A 19,944-nucleotide genomic window follows, 5' to 3' on the forward strand; every position below is an offset into this window, starting at 1 on the left:
TAAGGACTCCTTCATCCTTTTTAAAAAGGAGTCCACCGTATGTCCCTGTCCCTCTCCAGGCAGAACGTGTGGTCGTGATCATTCATGACAATGAGCATCGTTTCACAGCACCAGCCTGAGTGCAGCCGAAGCTGGAAGCCTGCACTGAGGTACTCACACTCCAGAAAAAACAAAACCAACAGTTAAATCTAGCTTATTGAAACTGTAAGTATCCATATGTAGAATGTAAAAGTGCAATAAATGTCTGCAAATCGGTCCACGTTTTTTCTAAGATCAGAAGTTACTATGCATGTATGAGCTCCTGCACTCACTACACTGAAGCAGAGAGCAGTCCTAAACATATGGCCACTAAGTATTAAAGACAACAAACAGTACAATTCAGCCCACAAATGGAGGGCTGGATCCTGCTGGGGCTGAGGTCCTTTTGTGTCCTACAAAATTAGGATCTGTGGATACTCTGCACCAAAGAAAAAATGCCGAGTATCCTCCGGGGCTGGGTTTGCAGCCTAGCGGAAAGTCAGACTAAAAAGAAAACAATAAATTAAAGTGCCACCAAACTCCTCAGAAAAGAGAAAACTGCATCAAAGCAACAGCCTTTCACTTTTAGCCCCCCAAGAGCTGAAATGAGCAGACGCCGAGGCAGTAGGCAGTTCCCATCCTGCCACCGGCAGCAGGATATACATTATTTAGAAACAACAGAAACTGTCTGAGTTAGCAGTGTAGCTGAACAAATTAGAAATGATAGCGTAACTGGCAGTTCGGTTTATATAGCTGGAGCTCCGAGACAGAAATACAGATTATGACAGGTTAACGGGGACTGTGACGTTCCCTGTACATGTAAATAAACACTGAATTCGAGAACCTCTGTTTTCCCCAAGCACTAGTAAATAAAAGTATAACAGAGACCTCATGTAAAGTAACCATATGCTTATAATTATACAAACATTGTAGATCCCCTGTGTGAAATTTCACATCTTTATTGCTTCTATTTTAATGTTTACAAAGTTAGCAGTAATTTTTCAAAACCAAATCTATCCTAAACAGGAAAGACAATTTCCTACATCATTTTAATTTTCTACGCCAGAGCAAATGAAAGCAGAACCGCTCTTGCAGACCTCTTCCCCTTCTCCTGCTCTATATGCCGCAGTTTGTTTCCCCAGTGTCAGGATGTGTTTTGACGCACCAAGAATGCAGGAGTGGCTTTACTCTTCGTGCCTATATATTAAGTTTTTAACTGTGAGTGAGAGACAATATGGTTCTAATCTAAGACAGTGACAAAAATGCAGAGAGCTTGCAGAGAAGCAACATTGCCACTGGTTCGTGGCAAAATAAAAAGCTGTAAAAAGCAACAGTGGCGCGTAGGGTTAGCCCCACTACTTCTCCCGACTTTTCTTCTGAAAAGACTGACTGCAGAAAGCAAGAGAAAAAGGAAGAGAAATGGGAAAGCCTGTCCCCACGCTGTGGGGCTGCACAAACCTCCACTGAGCCGTAGTGTGGGACACTCGCCTGGAAGAGCCCTGCGGGCTGTGGGGTGCTGGGACAGGCACAGATCCCTTGTGGGATGCTTGGAAAGTGAAACAGAGCCTTCCTTGGAGGACCACAATGCGACAGCTGGTTCGGACTCTCCTAAAGCAGCCCTCTTTATTTCAGTATGCTCCCTCACCTCCTATTAGCTCGCGTGGCATAGTTTTGACAATCAAGTTTCTCGGTCCACTCAGACTTTTGAGGTTTATGTTAACAGTTTGGAGAGCAGGCAGGCTGAAACGAATATGCTGAGGAAAAAAAACCAAAAAAAACCCCATAGTTTGCTGTATTAATCGAAAAAGGGAAAAAAAAGTATTTGGTTAATGCAACAAGCCAGGATGCAGGCAGCAGAGAAGGGAGCTTGGTGCTCTCTACCTGAAGACGCTCTCAGCCAAGAGCAGGACAGCCCAGACAGGAGGGAGGCAGGGGGAGAAGCTGGCGTGTTACCTATGAGGGAGGGCCCATCTGGGGAAGGGGAAGAAACTGCTGGGTCAGAATCTACCTTCTGAAAACAAATATTGCTGCTCATACAGAGCACTGCAGCAAGGAAGCAGAGGTGCTAAAAATGTTGAAGCTAAAAGCTATGGGAGTTTAATGCCTCAGATCTCGGATCTTTGAAAGACAAGTCCTATTATCAAAGCCTGGACTTGTGGAGGTTGGTGTTTTGCTGAAAACCAGCACATATGGATACACGGGCATTTCAGAAAACATTGTGCTAACTGCTCTGCCAGTACAAATCCCTACCCCCTGATTTTGTGGTGTGACCACAGCCTTTTCAAACCTCTTTGTGGCAAAGGGTGAAGAAGACCACACTTTGAGTGGGTACCTTTTCTAGTTATCATAATAGAGCATGATTTTGGTTTGCAGAAATAAAAACCCTACAATGGATCATTCATGTTATAATAACCCAAAACTTAGCTTTAAAAAAAATAAAAGGTACTAAGAGGAACTGTCTACAAACTGATCAGCTCTGTACTAATGCCACTTATGCACCACAGGAAGTCTTCTGAAAGACCACAAACCAGAGGTGAGATGAGTGATGCTTAGGCCTTGGCTTGACCACTTGTGCAGGGATGAATTTTAACCTCTGGTACCAGTCCTCAACATTGGTGCTCATTTTATTGTTATAACAAGATAAATTTCCATTAAACTTCCAGGGGAAAAAAAAATTTACATTTGATTTTGTCTGTCTCCTGGCTTTCAAATTTGCCTCTGATGTTTTTCCTTTTCCCAGAATAGCAAATTCACAGAAAGGAAAAAATTTGAAAGATGTGGAAACTATCTGTGCTAGTGCAAGGAAATTAATTAAACTGGTTTTTAAATTGTAGTTTTGCAGTCTCAAAATGGCTTTAGTTTGGAGAAATGCATTTGAAATTAAAAAATTGTCACAAAATATTTATAATGCAATTATAAACTGAAATCTGGCCAGCTTTTATTGTTGGGAAAACCGGAAAGGAAATAATTTTAAAAAATGCTATTCTTCTTTTCTGGTGGCTGTTATTATTTTATTCTTCTTATTGTTGCTGCCGTTATTACATCCTTTGCCGAGCTCCGAAGCTGGGATCCCAATTGTTTCACAGGCGCTGATTCATTCTCATGCTGCCCCACAAGGTGCCTGCTCCTGCCTGCAGCTCCTGAGTCTGGTCTCACGTGGTTTTCTCAATGCCAATCAAACCCAAAACTTCTTAAGATGGTTTGATATGTTCAAGTCCCTCACAGTGATCTGACTGAGTAGCTGCATAAGGCGCCAAGATTGCTACATCTTCTTAGTTCCTTATGCTCTGTCTTCTCTGTTCCTTTGAGTGACTGTACTGGCAATTATCTGTTTTGAACAATGGCATTGTCTTCCAAAATGGCAAAGGGACACCTCGAGCAACAGAGCCTAATGCTGCAAGAAAGACAGGAGAGCACCACTGCCTACTCTATGGCTGTTATGACCTGTGTATGCTATCATCTGATGAGCGTTACTGTCTTGGGGTAATAACAACAGGGCACGTGCCTCTCCCAGCCTCTGCACTGCCTGAAAGGTCACTGGAGCTAGGGGAAGGACCCCCATTGGCTGCAGAGGGCTTCCAGACAGGCCCCTCGCAATAAAGAAGTGAGGGTGGAAGGCAGCCGTCCGAGTCCATTTTAGAGAATGCATTAAAACGTGCAAAAGCAGCAGGTAGAAATGAAATCGGGCTGATGGAAGTTGCTCTCAAGACCACTCGACCCTTGCAGCTTTGCATTAGTATGAAACCACCTTCCCTTGGGAGAGGAGGAGGCCAAGGGAGGAAAAAGCCGAGAACAAAGAGGGAAGAGGAGAGACAGACCGAGAGACAAAGGCAGGAAGGGAACAGACACTCCAGGAGCAGCGAGGGGACCCTGGAAACCAGCGGGGTGGGAGTGGGAAAGGGCAGCCGTGCAGCAGCAGCACTGGGGACTGCAAGGAGGGGATGTGGGAAATGGAAACAATATCAGAAAAGAAAAATAGGACAATGAAATGCAGCAGGAGAGAAAAGAAAGAGCCTGGGGGACTAGGGTTGGGCAGAAGTTGGCGGAGAAGAAACTGGAGCTGGGCAGCTGATTGGAGATAGCAGGCAGGAGCGTGGAATAAATGAAGAGGGCACAAAAGGGGCAGAAGGAAACAAAAAAAAGTGATGATAAGGCTCCGGAAGGAACTGGGTCATGGCAAGAAAAAATAGTCAAAATGCTAAGTACAGAGCAGAAAGGATGGGAGTGGCAAAGGGGAGTAGAAGTAACAGAAGTAAGGGATCAGAAAAGTGAAGCTGAAGGGGCAGGAGGAGGGGGCGAAGGTCCCAGAGCAGAAAGCAGCTGATGAAAAGGGAGAGAAACGGTCAGCAGGGCAGCTGTAAAGCCAGGAGATAGGCAGGAGGAGTGAAAGCACAATAAAGAAAAAGGGGTAAAAAAACGGGATGGAACAAAGTGGACACTGGTTTTGCAGGACACTTGCCTCACTTCTGCACTGCCACTGATACTCTTTTGTAGCTCTGTTTCTTCACAGTTCATCTGCCAGGACCTCACAGTACATCTGTCCTACTAAAAAGAAGTGAAGACAACGATGGGCCCTGTTCGTTAATCCAAGCGATGTGTCCCCCCATCGACATGGTCACATTCAAATGGCTGCCTAGGGACAAGAGCTGGGGAGCACCGTGGCACTGAGCTCCCTGCAGACAAACTGGGACTGGCCAGGCTAGATGCCTGTTCCATGTTGCCTGGCTGGGTCTGCCTCATCCCGCAGAGTGTGTTGCACTGGTGCCAAAAGCCCAGGCATGAGTTGCCCTCTCTAGGTGGAAAATGAGAAGGGGAAAGAAAAAGACAAGAAAGTCCAATGTATGATTGCATGGATCATGAAGAACAGCTGCTGATGGAGGAGTGTATCAGAGATGTCAGATTCAGCGTGGAGTGAAAGCCGGATTTCCTTTATTTGCTATAGACTGAGCTTTCACTGCCAAACACAACCCTCAGGCTGCAGCATTTCTTGCTAGAGGAAAATCCATCAGTGGCAGAGCTGAGGCAGATAGGAGAGAGAGGAAGAAGAGGAGAATGGGAGATTGGGAGAGGAAAGGAGAGGAGAGAACAGGACAGGACGGGACAGGAGCTCAGCACTGTCACAAACACAGGGCAAAGGAAAGCAATGTGGGGAAAAGGAGGGTGGCTTGTGGCTGTCAACGGCAGCACTGCCATGGTTCAGGAAGGAGGATGAGAAGGAGGTCAGGAAGAAGCAGGGAGGAAACTGGACAGGTAGGGTAACACAAGCTTGTTACCATGCTTTTTCCATGGCTGTGAACCCTAGATAGATGGCTGGATGAAAACATTTGGAGAGCTGACACCAGTCTTCTACTAGAGGATGCACGTCTAAAAATCCAAAAGAAAAGGCAGGGGTGAATCCTCCTGCTTATGCTCCACTGTTGTCTCCTACATGACCTGTGCTTTGAGGAGGCTTTCCTGCCTGCCCCAGGCTGCCCTGCTTAATTTGCCAGTGCTGCCTGCCCAGCGCTGCATTGTCCCAGGCCCCAGCCTGGCACCGTGCTCTTCTCAGGCTGGTCCCCTCTTGATGGCTGTGCAGATTTTGAGAGAAGAACTGTCTCTGACTCTGCACCCCTGTGCTTGCCCTTCCCTCTCTGGCAGCTGGCAGGGCCTGCCTCGCGGCTGCCCGCTAGGTGGGCCCTGGCACATCCCAAGATGACAAGTCCCCCACTTTCCACCAAATTCTCGTTCTTGAGAGACTCCTGCTTCACGCCAAGCTCTCGGGCACACAGCCATGGGAATACAGAGAGCCTCGAGGAAGATCATTAGCATCGCACCGGTCTGCCCGCATCCGAAACGGCAGCACCCAAGAGGCACCTGGGCACACCAAAGCATTGGCGGGTCGATGAGAAGCGGTACCCGAAGGGTGGCAGCAAGACGCGCAGCATCCCTCCCCTGCCGTCCGCTTCCCGCGTGGAGTCCCCGGCGAGCAGGGAGCCAGGGGACCCCCAAGCGCCCGGCCGCGGGGTGTCCCGCCCCGCCGCGGACCGCCCTGCGGGGGCGGGCTGGGTGCCCCCACGGGGCGGTCCGCGTCGGGGCGGTACCCACGGGGCGGGGCGGGCTGCTCCGGGCCGAGCCCGCCCGGGTGCAGTCCCCGCTCCGCGCCACGCCGCCGCGCAGTCCCCGCGCCGCTCCGTGGGCCGCCGGAGCCGCACGTCGGGCCGCCCTCCTCTTCCTCCCCACCGCCGCCGCCTCTCGCTATGAATGCACGCCGGGCCCTGCTCTCCGCCGCCTTGCTCGCCAGCCTCCTCTGGGATTTACCTTGCTGCCTCCCGGCTTCCCTCCCCGCCGCCTCGGAGCTCGCCGCCTCCTCCAAGGGCGGACGGGGCCGCAGGGTGCCGCGGTCGCCACGGGAGACCCGCCCGCGGCAAGGGGGACACGCCGCGGGCCGGGCGCTCCCACGGGCGGAACCCCACGAGTACATGCTGTCTCTGTTCAGGACTTACTCCATCGCGGAGAAACTGGGCATCAACGCCAGCTTTTTCCAGTCGTCCAAGTCCGCCAACACCATCACTAGTTTTGTAGACAGGGGACGAGGTAAGTTCTGACGCTCCCCGCTCCCCCTCGCCCCTCACCGTCCCCCGGGGCTGCGGGCGCCCCTTCCCGCGGCGCTGCGCGGTGCGAGGCTGCCGTGCCGCGGAGCCTGGCGCTGGGCGGGGATCGGTCACTGGTGCTTCCGCGCTCCCCCCACCCCCCCACCCCGCCCCGGTATTGCAGAAAAGTGGATCTTTCGGTAAATTGAGGATCGCGTTGTTTTCTTTTCAAGCCAGCTGCGAAACCCGGACCGCGGCAGCCGTAAATGCTGTGTGCGGGAAACACGCGTGTTCCTCCCCGAATCGTCACGGGGTGGTGGGCAACACGCCCCAGCTTTGCAGGCGCGTTTCGGGTGTCAATGCAACCTTGGGGGGGGGAACACAAAAAAGGAAAAAAAACCCAACCAAAAACACACCCACAACCCGCCCTTTGGTTTCTTTCCGCCTGCCGGGGAAAAGCTCGCTCTTACCGCCGCGGCTGTAAGGCCAATAGAAAGTTCAAACTGACCGAGGGCAAACCTCTGCTGCTTGGGGCTGCTCTCGCCTAGGGTCGCTTTATCGGGGTTACCTGGAGGAGCACCGGCCCCGTTTGAAAGCGCCGGGGCGCCGCCGGCTCCGCTTGCGGTAGGCAGCCCCAAGCCCAGGTAACTCCCGGCGCCGGGGCTCGGCGCGGGGCGGCCCGGGCTCGCCGTCCGCTGCGGGGCCGGTCCTCACCCACCCCGGGCCGGGCCCCGGGGCTGCCCGGCGGCGGGGAGCGCGGCGGACGGGCCGGGCGGCAGCGCCCGGGGCCAGCCGGGCCCCAGCCCTTGCCCCCGCTCTCCCGGGGCGGCACCGGCGCCGCGGGGCTCCTGGGACAGACCCGGCCGGGGCCCTGGTTTGCTTCTCGCTCGTTGTTTTACCCCTCGTACCCGAGGCAGTGGGATGGAGGTTTCTGGGCGATTTCCCTTCCCACAAAACGCCCCGTTATTTAAAATTATTTTTATTTGTCGTTACCCTGGTTTCTGAGCCGTTAAGGACAGAGCAGTTAACAGGTTCTTAATGAAGGTTGTGCATTCTTTCCTTCTCCCCTCCCAGATCTGAAGATCCTCCCCTCCGCCCGCGCCCCCCCCCCCCCCCCCCCGCCGCCGCGCGGGACCCTGCCCGTGTACCTGCCGGCGGCTGGCAGCGGCCCCCCGCTGCCGGGAGCGGGGCGAGCACGCCGACCTCCCCGCTTCCCACCCGTTTTAGGGCAAAATGCCGCGCCGGGAAAACCCCACGGCTTCCTCCTGGAGCTACGGGAGCCGCTCGGTCCCCAACCCGCACCCCAGCCGCAACCCCAACCAGCCCCCCGCCGCGCCGAGCCGGCAGCCGCTCCTCCCCCGCGGCACCCACGGCGCAGCCCCTTGCCCCATCGCCGCCCCCGGCTCGGGGTCCTCCCCCGCGGGGGGGGGTTGGCGGAGGCTCTTCCCCTTCCCTCCCCGGTGCCCGTCGCGCCCCTCGGGGCTCGGGAGGGTGCGTGGAAGCGCCCAGGCGTTTCCGAGGGGAGAGGGGACGCGGGGTTTTGCTTTCCACCTTCGCCTTACGGGGGTTGTTTTCTTCGTCGCCGTTCGAAGAGGGTGGGGGGAAGAGGACCCGCTTTATATGAAATACGGGTTCGAAAAGTTCAGCCGTTCAGCAAGGAGCCGGCCCGCTTTCCCGCCGGAGAGGGAACGGGGTGCTAATTCTGCGAGCCGCGGGGAAACAGAGCTGCGCTCAAGATCATCTTATTCTTGATAACCAGAAGAAAGACAGTTAATTTAACAAATTTAGCTCATCTCGCTGCATGGGAGATTCTACTCCGGGGGAAGTGATTTGCTAACAGGAGTCCTGGTTTGATTAAGGAAAAGCTCACTTTTCCCCATTGATTTTGATTTGATGTGTCACAGGCTGTGACCTTCTGCTGGACCTTCTGAGGGTTGCTTAGCATCAAGCCACTGATTGGAGTATTTCAACTCAGTGATCTAATTGAGTGTTCATGTCATAACATATCAAATATTGTCTAGTCTCCCATAATGAAGCGGACCAGCCAATGGCACATCACCAAAAAACTTCAAGAGAGCTTCCGTTCCTCTGAAGTGGTAGCTATTTTACTGCCCACCTCCCCCGTGGGCTCCTAGCCCAGTTAATTGGCGAGCTGGAGTTGTGCTGATGATGAACAGTCTTTGCTCGGTGAAAGCGGGGGGGGGGGGGGGGAGGTTCTGTCAATTCATTTGCGGACAATATAGCCGCCCAAATTGACCCAATTAGACGGGCCGCTCTTCACCTAAGCGGCAGGTCTGGGGGAGACGGCGGTGGCCGTCCCTCCTGTCCGCAACGACATCCTTCATCGCAAGATTTTGGGGGGGCAGCAGCCCAGAGAGGAGCTCGAAGCAGCTTTTAGTCCTGCCGAGAAATGCCCTCCCCGCACGGCGTGGTCTGCGGTGCTGCGTGCCCGTGAGAGCCCCCCGCCAGCAGGGCAGCTCGGCTTGGCTCCTGCCCGCAGCAGCCCCGAAGCCAGCCCGCCCCCCGCCCTGCGCAGCTGAGCGGGGCACAGCGCTGCGGTGCGGACACCCGGCCACCGCTCCTCTTCGCCTCGATTCCTACCTTCCCGCTTGAAGCTAATAAGATCGCTTTCGGGGTAGCTCGGGAGGGAGGAAAGCCACACTACTGCCTTATATATATACATACATACATAAACACACACACAGCCGGTAGAAAAAGAGCGCAGAAAGGGGGGAAAGGGTTTGCTATTCCCTTCTCCACCCCCTCCCGCCCCCCACTCGCTCCCCCTTGTTACGGTCGCAAGATCAGACAGGACCTAGCTGAATGCAGGAAAATTACTGTTGGCACATGAAGTAACTCATTAAAACGCAGATGGTGCTCTCGCTGGCCTCGGGACCCCCAGCATTGGAGCTCCACAGTAAGGCAGGACAATTAGGAGCTGCAAGGAGTCCACCAGGCAGGGGGAAGAGAGAGAGAGAGAGAGAGAGCGGGAGGGAGCTTGAGAAGGGAGCTATAAACAAGCAAATCCACAGCCAGCGATAAAGGCGGCACGGCTCGGAACAAACCGAAAACAAAAAAGAAATAGCCGGGGTGCGAGGGAGCGCGATTTTCAAAGAGATCTCCCGTGGGAAGGGAATGCCACAAGGGCCGGCTGCCGCCGGTTCACCTCGCCTTTCCCTTCTGCGGCTGCAGCGCTGCCCGCAGCCGCGGCACCGCGGCCGGGCTCGGGCGTGCGAACTGCTGAGCTCCGCGCCTAAGGGACGGGGAAATCGGAATGGATCGAGACCGTCTCCTGTTTCTCTCCCCGTTTTCTTTGTGCAGTTTTGTGTCCCAGTTGAGAGGCAGCCGCTTCAGATGGGCAGGGGTCCGACCGTCGTTGTTTTGCTCTTGCCATTAGGGTCGGGAGGGGGGTGAAAGAGAGGGAGCAGGACGAAAGGGGGATCCCGTGTGCAGAAACTGGAAATGGCCCGGCTGTGCATGTGGCAGAAGAAAAAGCGTAAATCCCACTTGAGGTTCATCTAGTGCAACATGTTTATGCAAAACAGCGGGTTTCTGGGTGGACCGAAAGCTGCAATATAGCGTAATCTGCGCTGCGCCTTTGCCCAGGCAGTGTTATCGTTGGCAGAAGGAAAATGAAATATAAGCAGGGAAGTATTTTAATGGGGAAGGAGGGAATTCACAACTGTTAATTATTTGGTGACCTTGTATTCGATTTGTTTGAGCCCCCTATAAAAACACTAATGCAGACCAGACGGCCGCAGCGCGGCAGCGAGCAGCCGCTTCTCATCGCCGCCGTGCGCCCGGGGAAGGAGCGGGCGGCCCGGCCCGGCCCGGCCCGGCCTGCGCGCCCGCGGAGCCGGAGTGCGGGGGAAGGCGGTGCGGAGCGGGCTGCGGTGCGGAGCGGGCTGCGGCACCGCGCTGCCTGCGCCTGGGGGTGCTTGCGGGCTTGGTTTGTTGCCCCCCGCGCTGCGGGAGGGAGCGGAGCGGGGCCGGGGCGCGGGCGGAGCAGGCAGCGGCCGTCCCCTCGGAAGCCGCGGCCGCGCCGCTCCGCTCTCCCCGTTGAAAATCATTTGGGGTTTTTTTATTTGCATTTTTTTGGTTTGTTTCTTTTTGCGAAGGCGCGGGGGTTTGCGCGCAGCAGCGCGAGGGGATGGGGAGGGCGGTCTGGGGCAAGCAGAGCCCGCAAGCGCTGGGACACGCAGCTCCCGTGGCCGCTCCGCAGCACAGGTAGCTTGGCGGGGCGCTGCGCGGTCGCGGAGCCGCCCTGCTAACGGGCAGGCGTAATTAAAGCCTTTCAAGCCATTACGGTGGCTCATTTCGGACCCGAACCTGATTTTTTAATTTGTAATTTTAAAATCCAGGAGCCCTCCCCCCCCTCCTCCCGCGGGGTTTACTAAGAGGCCGCGTTTCATTTTATTTTTTTTAATATTTATTTATTTTTATTTGAGGACGGTAGGACCGAGCTCTCCGCTTCGGAGCTGTTTATTTCCCATCGCCCTCGGGGCGATGCTGTGCAGCAGACTGGGCTGGCCCCAACCGGGAACCGAGCGGTCCCCGGGGAGAAAAACCGGGGCAGTCCGGGGCCAGCTCGGCGCTTGGGCACGACAGGGGGACGCCTCGTTCTCCTCATTTTGCTCCCCGGTTCGTAGTCCTATAGCAAAAAAGCCGCCGATCGTAGAAATGCTGCTTTCCTTGCGATTTCAGGGCAGGCTAGAGCCGAGACTGGGCGTCCTTCCGTGCCTGAAGTCTGGTTTATGAGCGAAACGGGACGTTTCAGTCCTTGCTGGCTGTGGCCAGGTCTGTATGTTGTGCTGCTGTACCCCGGCGCTTCAACATATGTCGCCCAGAAATACCCTCCGAACCGTCCCATCGCTCCTTTTCTTAGCTCCGAACCCTGGGAATAATTCAGTCCGATTTTCTCAACACGAATGATTTCGAAGGAATCATTTCTCCTCGATCGAAGTAGTTCGGGTGGCGAAAGCGCCGCAAACGGGGAGAGGGAAGGGGGCTCGGTGAATGCCTGTTACAGCAGGTAGAAGGCCCCCCAGGAAGCCCCCCTCCTCCTTGGAGCATCTCCCGGGGCGATACCGACAGACCAGGGTCCCGGAGCCCCGCGGGATGCCCCGCGGCCGTCGGGTGGTCCCCCTGCGCCCAAGGGCCGAGCGTCGCCCGTGGGAACCGGGGAGGCGGCGGGCATCGGGCCGGGGGCGGGCAGCCCTCCCGGCGCAGGTACGGTACAACCCTGATCAAAGGTTTATCGCAGCCAGGTGCCTCCCCGCTCCGGGGGGGTGGGGGGTGGGTGGGTAGGGGGAGAAGGGAAATAGAAACAGCCCTCCATCGGCTTCGCTGGGGTTTTGGCAGGATTGGGATCTCGTCCGAGGAAGGTGTGGTCTCTCCCGGTTACTCGATAGCGAAGCGAACGAAACATTTAAATCTAATCACCCGGTGTAATAAAAAACCACGGCGAGGCAGGCGCTGGGATATGCGGAATTGAAACCCGGAGAAATACCACACATGGAGAGCCGGCCCCTTGCTTCCACAGCTCGGGTAATGCTCCGAAAGAAATACCTGTCAGCCTTGCGACTCTGCAGACAACGTGTGGGCAGCCCCGCGCAATTAGGGGGGATATATGTTTTAATTTCCAGATTATTGTTGAGCGAGCGCCTGCAAAGGGTCTTTAAACTGCAAATGTGCTTTTGGTTTGCGAATTTAAATACGGCTTGAAAGAGAATTTGGGAATGGGAAAATACTTCTTGAATGTGGTTTGGGTATAATTTGCAGTGATGTAAAGTTAAGATCTGAGCCCTGATGAGTTGGCTGGGAGCCCGGTACCTGATCTGCCATGAAAAGGGAAACTTTGTGTAGCCTGCGTTAACCCCCGGCTCGCCTCAAAGCCCAGGCTGCCGGCGAGAAAGTGAAGCCGGGCAGCGGGAGAGGCAACACAGGGAGTTAAAGCAAGAGTCCCAACCCCAGCATTCATTTAACCTTGGAGATGATAAAACCTCCGCCACAGCATAGCGGAGAAAGGCGGCGGGGGGGAGGCGGCAGGGCCCCGGCGCAGCCGTCCCGTCCCGTCCCTTCCCGTCCCGCCCCGGCTGCTCCGCCGGAACGCGGGGCACGCCGGCTGCCCGGCCGCTTTGGGAAGGGCAGAGCGGAGCGGGGCTGCTCTCGTTCCCCACCGCTGGCACAGCTGAATCTCCTCCCTTCTTCTCCCCCTCCTCCCCGCTCCCGATATACTATCTTCGCCCGAAAAAAAACAAACAACGGAGAGTCGAAATAAAACTAATACTTACCGCGTAACTAACATTCATCTAAATTAACGTTACAAATACAAACACACTTCCGCGCTGCGTTTTCTGCACTGTAGCTTTGCCCAGCCCGGATGGATGCGAGATGACTTTGCTGCTGTCTCCAAGTATTTCGGTAACGGGAATAACGGTAACGTCAGCCTGGACCGGACCAGGGAAGAGGCAGATGTGGGGCTGGCTGTTAGAAACCCCGGCTTTCCCCCCCAGCCGCAACCTGGGCTTAAAGGAAAAGCCCCGATTCGTGTGTGCTCCTCATACGGAGGGACAGGGACAGCCAGGGTGTCCCCACGCCGTCGCTACTGCCGCTCTTTGTGTGCTGGGAAGGCGGTAGCTTGTCTCGAACAAAGGGTCCCCAAACCAGACCCGTCTCCCCCCGGTTTGTGGAGGCTCCGGCGGTACCGCTTCCCCTCCCCGCCCTCCGCCGCTTTTCCCACCCTTTCGACTGCGCTGGGAGCGAGCCAGTCCTGGTTTAGGATTATGTATTCATCTGGAATTATTAGGTTACAAGAGTGAATAAATAGCGTTTATCTGATCGGATTCAAAGCTGCTTATTTGAAACAACCGGCAGCTCTGCCCCTTTCGGGGAGAGGAGCGGCAGCCGGCAGCTGCATCAGCCACGGGGAGTTTTCCAGTGCAGAGTCGGTGCTGCCTAAGCCCGGCTCGGAGACCCGCTTGCCCGGGGGGCACATTTCTCTGCCACTCGGCCGTGTCCCCCAGCCTGCCATGCCCGCCAGCCAGCCAGAGCGGCCGTGCAACGCGTTCGACCTCCGCCAAGCAGGAGCTTCAAAGGATGCTGCTGGGGAGCGCGTTTTAGGCGCCCCCCCCCGAGCAAGCCACTCACACCCGCAGGAACGGAGCTGGCTTCCCTCCCGCCCCCGCCGCATGGCAGGGTCTGCGGAGCCTTTATAAACCGCTTTCAGCAGCGGGGATCCGTGGGGAATTCCGCCTCTCCCCTCTTCCCTCCCGTTCAACACGCACGCCTGGACGTCACCCCCGAAGGGGCCGATTGCCCGCGCCGCGACCGCCCGCCTGCGGGGGTGGGCGGGGGGGCGGCTCCCGGGGGCGGGGGGGAGCAGCGCCCTGTCACCTCTGTGTCCCCCCACCTCCCGGGAAAAGGCTGCCCCCTCTTCCTCCGAAAGCCCGGGCGGCATGGCAGCGCTACCTGCTCCTGCACCACGGCAGGGACGCGGGGGCCCCCAAGGCCAGGGCACCGGCCAGGAATCGGACGGGGAGGAGGTGGGAGTCTCTGCTGCGGAGGGACAGCGGGCTGGAAGCAGCGCTACCCCTCCACTCCATCGCGACAGGGACTACCAAACAGGGACGATCATTTTCCTTTGAAACCAAGCCTGACACCCCCAACAACAACGCCCCAAGCAGAGAGATGGCTTCAAAGTGGAGCTGTGCCCAGGCCCGGCCCTGCGCACACCCTAAAGCCGGGGGGGGATAGGGGCAGGGGAAGGCGCTGAGCTGGTTTTCTCGATCGTAGCTGGAGCCGGTGGAAGGCGGGAGGCAGCTCGGCAGGGCCAGGAGACCCCTCTGCGCCGTGTCGGAGGATGCCAGGGCATCTGGCAGATGCTGGGCCCAGGGAAAGCCAAAGGAGAGGAAGAGAAGGCGAAGGCGGAAGGGGATTCTCCCGTTCTTTGCCCAAGGGATGCATGTCCCCTCCTGTCTGAAGCCCCCAGTTCTGCCCGAGACCCCCTTGAATAGCCCCAGAGCTCTCCTGAGTTGCTGGACCTTCCTTCTCCCGCAACCCAGGTGCACCTCAGCCCCCGGCCCCGCCCGCCCAAACCCGTGAAAGGGAGAAAAACCACCCCCAAATCCACAAGTGATCCATGGGCCACATCCTGCCCCGTCCTTGAAGTGCTGCCGACACCGTCCAGCGCCTCTGTAGGCAGCTCCCGCTGGATTTAATTTTTTGTTTCAGCACCTCGATAGAGCAGCTGTTGTCGTCACCTGGGGCTGTGACGGCATTTGTCGGGCTGTGTGTGTGTTTTTTGCAGACCTTCCTCTCTCCCCCCTCCCCGCCCCGAGAAGGATGCGCGGCCGGGCGGGCTGCCCCTCGCTCCCGGCTGCGAGCTCCTCGCTGCGGGAAGGAGCAGCCTCCCCGCGGGGAAACCGCCGAGCCTGAAGCGGGAGGCGGGGTCCGGGATGCGGCAGCCCGAGGTCCAAATTCCCCGGGATGCCTGAAGGGTCTGACCATTTTCGCACCGCGCCCCCCCAGCGCGCAGCGCGGCCAGGGCGGGGGCGGCCCCGGCCCGTGAGCTCCCCCTGCCCGGCCGACCTGCCGTGCCACGCCGCGGCCAGGCGGGGGCCCAGGGCCGTGCCCCGGCCCCCCCGCCCCGGGGGCAGGGCAGGAGCGCAGTGCCCGGCGGGCACTCAGCTCCGCAGCCGCGGGTGGGCGGCGGGGCCTCCCACGGCGGCTCCCGGCGGGGCAGGAGGGATGCGCTGGCCGTCCACAGGCGCCGCCGTGGGCTCCTATGCCTGGCTGCGGGGCAGGTCTTTTTCCCAGCATTTCCCTCGGTCCCTGCTGCACTCCACGCTCCACCTCCATGTCGGCGTCTGGAGGAACGCGCGGCGACGCGGGGCGACCTTCGAGTACACTAATCCGCGCCGATTAACGGCACGTTAATCCGCATTGATTTTTACATTGCCGTGGCGCGTCTGAGGGTCTCGGTTTGCATAAATCATCCCCTGCCCCTCTTGCCCCCCAGGAGGTTCCCTCAGACCTGTCAGGTAGAGCCAAGGTTGTGAAATACACTGATTAGGAATCGCAATGACCTTTGATATCAATAAATAACGGAGCTGTGTATTTCTTTAGTCTCTCTTTCTACCCCTGGAGCAGGCTGAGCTTGGAAAAGCGACGAGGGGCTGCTGAACAGAGGCTCCAGTGACACTTTTACTATTGAAATCTACACAAGCTTTACTAGCTTCTGGGGAAACCCAGGGGCTTTGGGAATTTTTGTATTTGCTGGGTTGTAAACATTTTATTGGAAAGCAGCTCAGGGGAATCTGGTTTGCTTTCTGCGCTGCACTTCGTACATCAATGTGTCAAAAAAGAAGTCCAGGTTTTTCTCTTGGAGGAGAATATAGACGTGTAGATGTATGCGTAATGTACACGAGCACACAAGCACTGCCAGTCCCGCGCTGCCGGCAGGGCCTGTAGGGCAGGGGATGTGCTGGAGCAGGGGCTGTCTGGTGCGAGAGAACAGAGTCCTGCCTGGTGCGGGTCCTCCCATAGTTCCTCTCTTTCCTCTCCCTCTTCTTCCTCTTCTTCTTCTTCTATTCTCCCTTTCCCTTTCCCTTTCCCTTCCCTCCCCTCCCCTCTCCTCCCCTTCTCCCCGCCCTGCCCCGGGCCCAGCCCGGTCCCAGTCCCGGTCCCGGTGCGGGGGCGGCCCGGAGGGCCCTGCCCGGGCAGCCGGCGGCCCTGGCTGCCCTTCCCCGCCTCGGAACCCTCTCGGCAGATCCCCCTGAGCGCAACTGACTGTAATTATTTTTTATCTCGCAGACGATCTCTCGCCCGCTCCCTTGAGGCGGCAGCAGTACGTGTTTGATGTGTCGACCCTCTCGGAGACGGAGGAGCTGGTGGGGGCCGAGCTGCGGCTGTTCCGCCGGGCCCCCCGCGGCCGCCCGCCGCCCGCCGCCCCGCTGCACATGCAGCTCTTCCCCTGCCTCTCGCCGCGGCCGCTGGACTCCCGCGCCCTGGACCCGCGGGCGGCCCCGGCCGCCGGCTGGGAGGTCTTCGACGTGCGGCAGGGCCTGCGGGAGCGGCGGCCCTGGAGGCGGCTGTGCCTGGAGCTGCGCGCCTCGGCGGGCCGCGGGCCGCCGCGCTGGCAGGACCTGCGGGGCCTGGGCTTCGGGCGCCGGACGCGGCCGCCGCAGGAGCGGGCGCTGCTGGTGGTCTTCACCCGCGCCCGGCGGCGGAGCCTCCTCGGGGAGCTGCGCGCCGAGCTGGGCGCCCCGCCGCCGCCCGCCGCCCGCCGCCCGCCGCCCCGGCGCCAGCGGCGCACCGCCTTCGCCAGCCGGCACGGCAAGCGGCACGGCAAGAAGTCCCGCCTGCGCTGCAGCAAGAAGCCGCTGCACGTCAACTTCAAGGAGCTGGGCTGGGACGACTGGATTATCGCCCCGCTGGAGTACGAGGCCCACCACTGCGAGGGGGTCTGCGACTTCCCGCTGCGCTCCCACCTGGAGCCCACGAACCACGCCATCATCCAGACCCTCATGAACTCCATGGACCCCGGCTCCACGCCGCCCAGCTGCTGCGTCCCCACCAAATTGACTCCCATCAGCATCCTCTACATCGACGCGGGCAACAACGTGGTGTACAAGCAGTACGAGGACATGGTGGTGGAATCCTGCGGCTGCAGGTAGCGGGCGCGACGCCCCTCGGCGGCAGCCGGAGCTGCGTCAGGCGGAGGATGCGCCGGCGGCGGCGGGGCCCGCCCGGAGCGCGGCTGGGGCGGAGGGGCCCGGCGGGGCCCGGCGGGGCGGCGGGGGCCCGGGGACGGGCGAGCGGGCGGGGCGGGCGGCGAGGGCCCGCCGGGTCCCGACCCCGCTCCCCTTCCCTGCCCCGCGGTTGATCTGGCGGTCGGTGCCCCCGCCCCCCGCCAAAGGTGACGGCAATTCACCGGGTGCAAACGGAGCCGGGGCAGGGAGGGAGCAGGCTCGGCCCCGGCTCGGAGGTCGCTCTCAAGGGGGCCGCTGCGTTCCTGCCCTCTCTCTTCCACATTCCTGCAAGCTTACCGGCCAGAAATAGCCTGCGGCCCCCCATCCCTAAAGGAAAAAAAAAAAAAAGAGAGCGAGGAAAAAAAAAAAAAGATAATTGCTCAAAATTGTAATTACCGGTTAGGTTTCATTTTAAGACAGCAGCGAAAAACTGTGAAGAGCGAAGTGTTACGGCAAAGCGCAACCTGGGGGGTTGGGGAAGGAAACTCCTTGGGATGGCACGGACGGTGCGAGGATGCTGTGGCCAGACCTTTAGATAGCTCGAGCTCGGCGGCCCCCGCGACCTGCTGCAGTATTATACGCAAATGTGCTGGAAAAAGGCGTTTTGTGTAAGATTCCTGTTTCTTTCCCACCTTTGGTCTCAGCTGTGGCTTCACCTGAGGGAAGTGCACTTCGAAGCACGCCTAGCCCTTTCTTAATGTAACTATGATGCTCATAGTTTCAGGCTTTTCCCCGCTGATTTCTAGAATTGTTGGCTTATCTGGTTTCACAGAGCTACAAACTGGCGGAAAAAAAAATTTAAAAAAGAGAAGAGAATAATAATATAAAATGCTAATAAAAAGACTCGACCAGGAGCAATAATTTAAAATGCACATTTTGCTTTGGATGCACTGTTGTTCATATAAAAGTTGTAAATATTTGTTTATTTAAACAGACTGAAAAGTGCAAAATGGAGATGAACAACATGCATTTCTTTTTTTTAATGTACAAAACATTATATGCACTCGAAATGTTATAATTTCTAATATTTTTAAAAGTTTATATTTGAGTTGTACAGAATTAAGCATTAATTAGATATTTCATCCTTACTTATCATTTCCTTAAGATATTATTACAAGATTTAAATTCTGTGCTAATAATGGAGAAAAGAACCTTTTTTTTTATTGTCTACCTCACTATAATGCAAGTATTTACAACTCTAAAGTTATCTGAGGTAAATTAATATTCAGAGCATTTTTACAATACACCTTTACTGGACGATACTACAACTATTACTGTATTATTAAACGTTTTTTTTTTCCCAAAAAGCCAGCTTGCTTTTTATATGTTCTATTATTTAGTTAAGTAATTCTGAGTTCTCAAGTAAACATTGGCTCCAGTTCTAAAATGCTGCAGAGCTGAGTTGGAGCCAGTGCCACTTTAAGGTGTACCTAAAGCCATTCCTCCTAGCTGAAGACTTTTTGTACCCTTACGAGATCTTTAGTTTCATCTGTGGTGTATGCCGGTGGCATAAAGCTGCGTTATGTTTTCATGCGTTTTATGCAATGATTACTGTAAGTGGGAGAATGCGTTAAGGGGAAAAATTCAGGCAAACCTTTGTAAATCTCATCTGTACTGGGCACATTTATATACACTGTATGATGGTGATGAGCTAAAGGCAATGAATGTTTTATAAATGATATTTATTTTGATACAATGGGTAATATATTTATTAAATATTTCCTGGCTGTCTCTTAGATAATGAAGACCTATTCAATGAGTAGCTCTTTCAGTAAGAGAAGGATCCCCCTCCTCTCCCGCAGCGAGGCGTGCAGACAAGGTGGTGGCAGGCAGCGTGGGGGCTGTGAGCTCCGCTCTTGGAAAAAAAGAAGCAAGGCTCATCTTATATGCAGAAGGGCTGAAAGAGCTGCTCACCTGGTGGAATGTGTTTGAAAACAAGGTTCTTTTGATGGGAAGTGGAATTTTTTCACCATATCACAAGATCTGATCACACATGTTTTTCTCTGGCCAACTTTCACCCCCTCGGACTGGTGCTTGAACAAAGGAGTGCAGAATCGGGCCCAAGTGTTTGAATAGCAACAGCTGAGAGACCTGTCGAGGAGTCAAGCCTTAGAGTTGGTACAGCTGCCAGAGGAATATTTCTTTTTAGTACTTAATAGTGTTTCAAGTTAATGACTAATAGTAGATTCGGAAATTGCAGCTTTAAAAAGAGCTTTAGTTTTAAAGCCAGGTTCACTGTTTGCAGCTCTGAACGGTGTGAACTTCCATTGCTGCTCCCACCACACCGGTTCAGTCTTCTGCTGTGTATCGAGCTCTCGCTGTCTTTGGGAAGGGAAGCACTGGCAAATGATGCCCAACAGGCTGCAGTAGGCTCTCTGAGGAAAGGTAATCGAGGTAGCGCAAGATGCCGTCAACTGGAAATGAACACGTACAAATCTGAAATGTCACAAAATTCACAGACAGCGAAGGCTGAATGAATCATCTCTTTATTCTGCTGTCTAGGGAGCGAATGAATTATCATGTGTACACACAATGCCTTGGCTAAAACCGTACACTGAGATTTTCAATGCAATTTCCTTTCTGTGTAAAAACCAGTATGGCTTCTG

The 19,944-nt window shown here is 56.0% G+C and overlaps 1 protein-coding gene across 1 annotated transcript; it reads left to right on the top strand.

The window, feature by feature from the left end:
- The first annotated feature begins 6,181 nt into the window (after positions 1-6,181).
- GDF6 (growth differentiation factor 6) lies at positions 6,182-19,053 on the top strand. Its single transcript, XM_056333834.1, has 2 exons — positions 6,182-6,591; positions 16,401-19,053. The coding sequence occupies exons 1-2, from the start codon at positions 6,255-6,257 to the stop codon at positions 17,261-17,263; spliced, it is 1,200 nt and encodes a 399-aa protein (XP_056189809.1). The 5' UTR covers positions 6,182-6,254; the 3' UTR covers positions 17,264-19,053.
- Positions 19,054-19,944: the final 891 nt, after the last annotated feature.

This window comes from Falco biarmicus, chromosome 3, assembly GCF_023638135.1.
Source record: "Falco biarmicus isolate bFalBia1 chromosome 3, bFalBia1.pri, whole genome shotgun sequence".
Classification (NCBI taxonomy): Eukaryota; Metazoa; Chordata; class Aves; order Falconiformes; family Falconidae; genus Falco; species Falco biarmicus.

Coding starts and splice junctions, on each gene's coding strand:
- GDF6 (XM_056333834.1), top strand. CDS start 6,255: ATGAATGCACGCCGGGCCCTGCTCTCCGCCGCCTTGCTCGCCAGCCTC. Junction 6,592..16,400: donor TTTTGTAGACAGGGGACGAG/GTAAGTTCTGAC, acceptor TTTATCTCGCAG/ACGATCTCTCGCCCGCTCCC.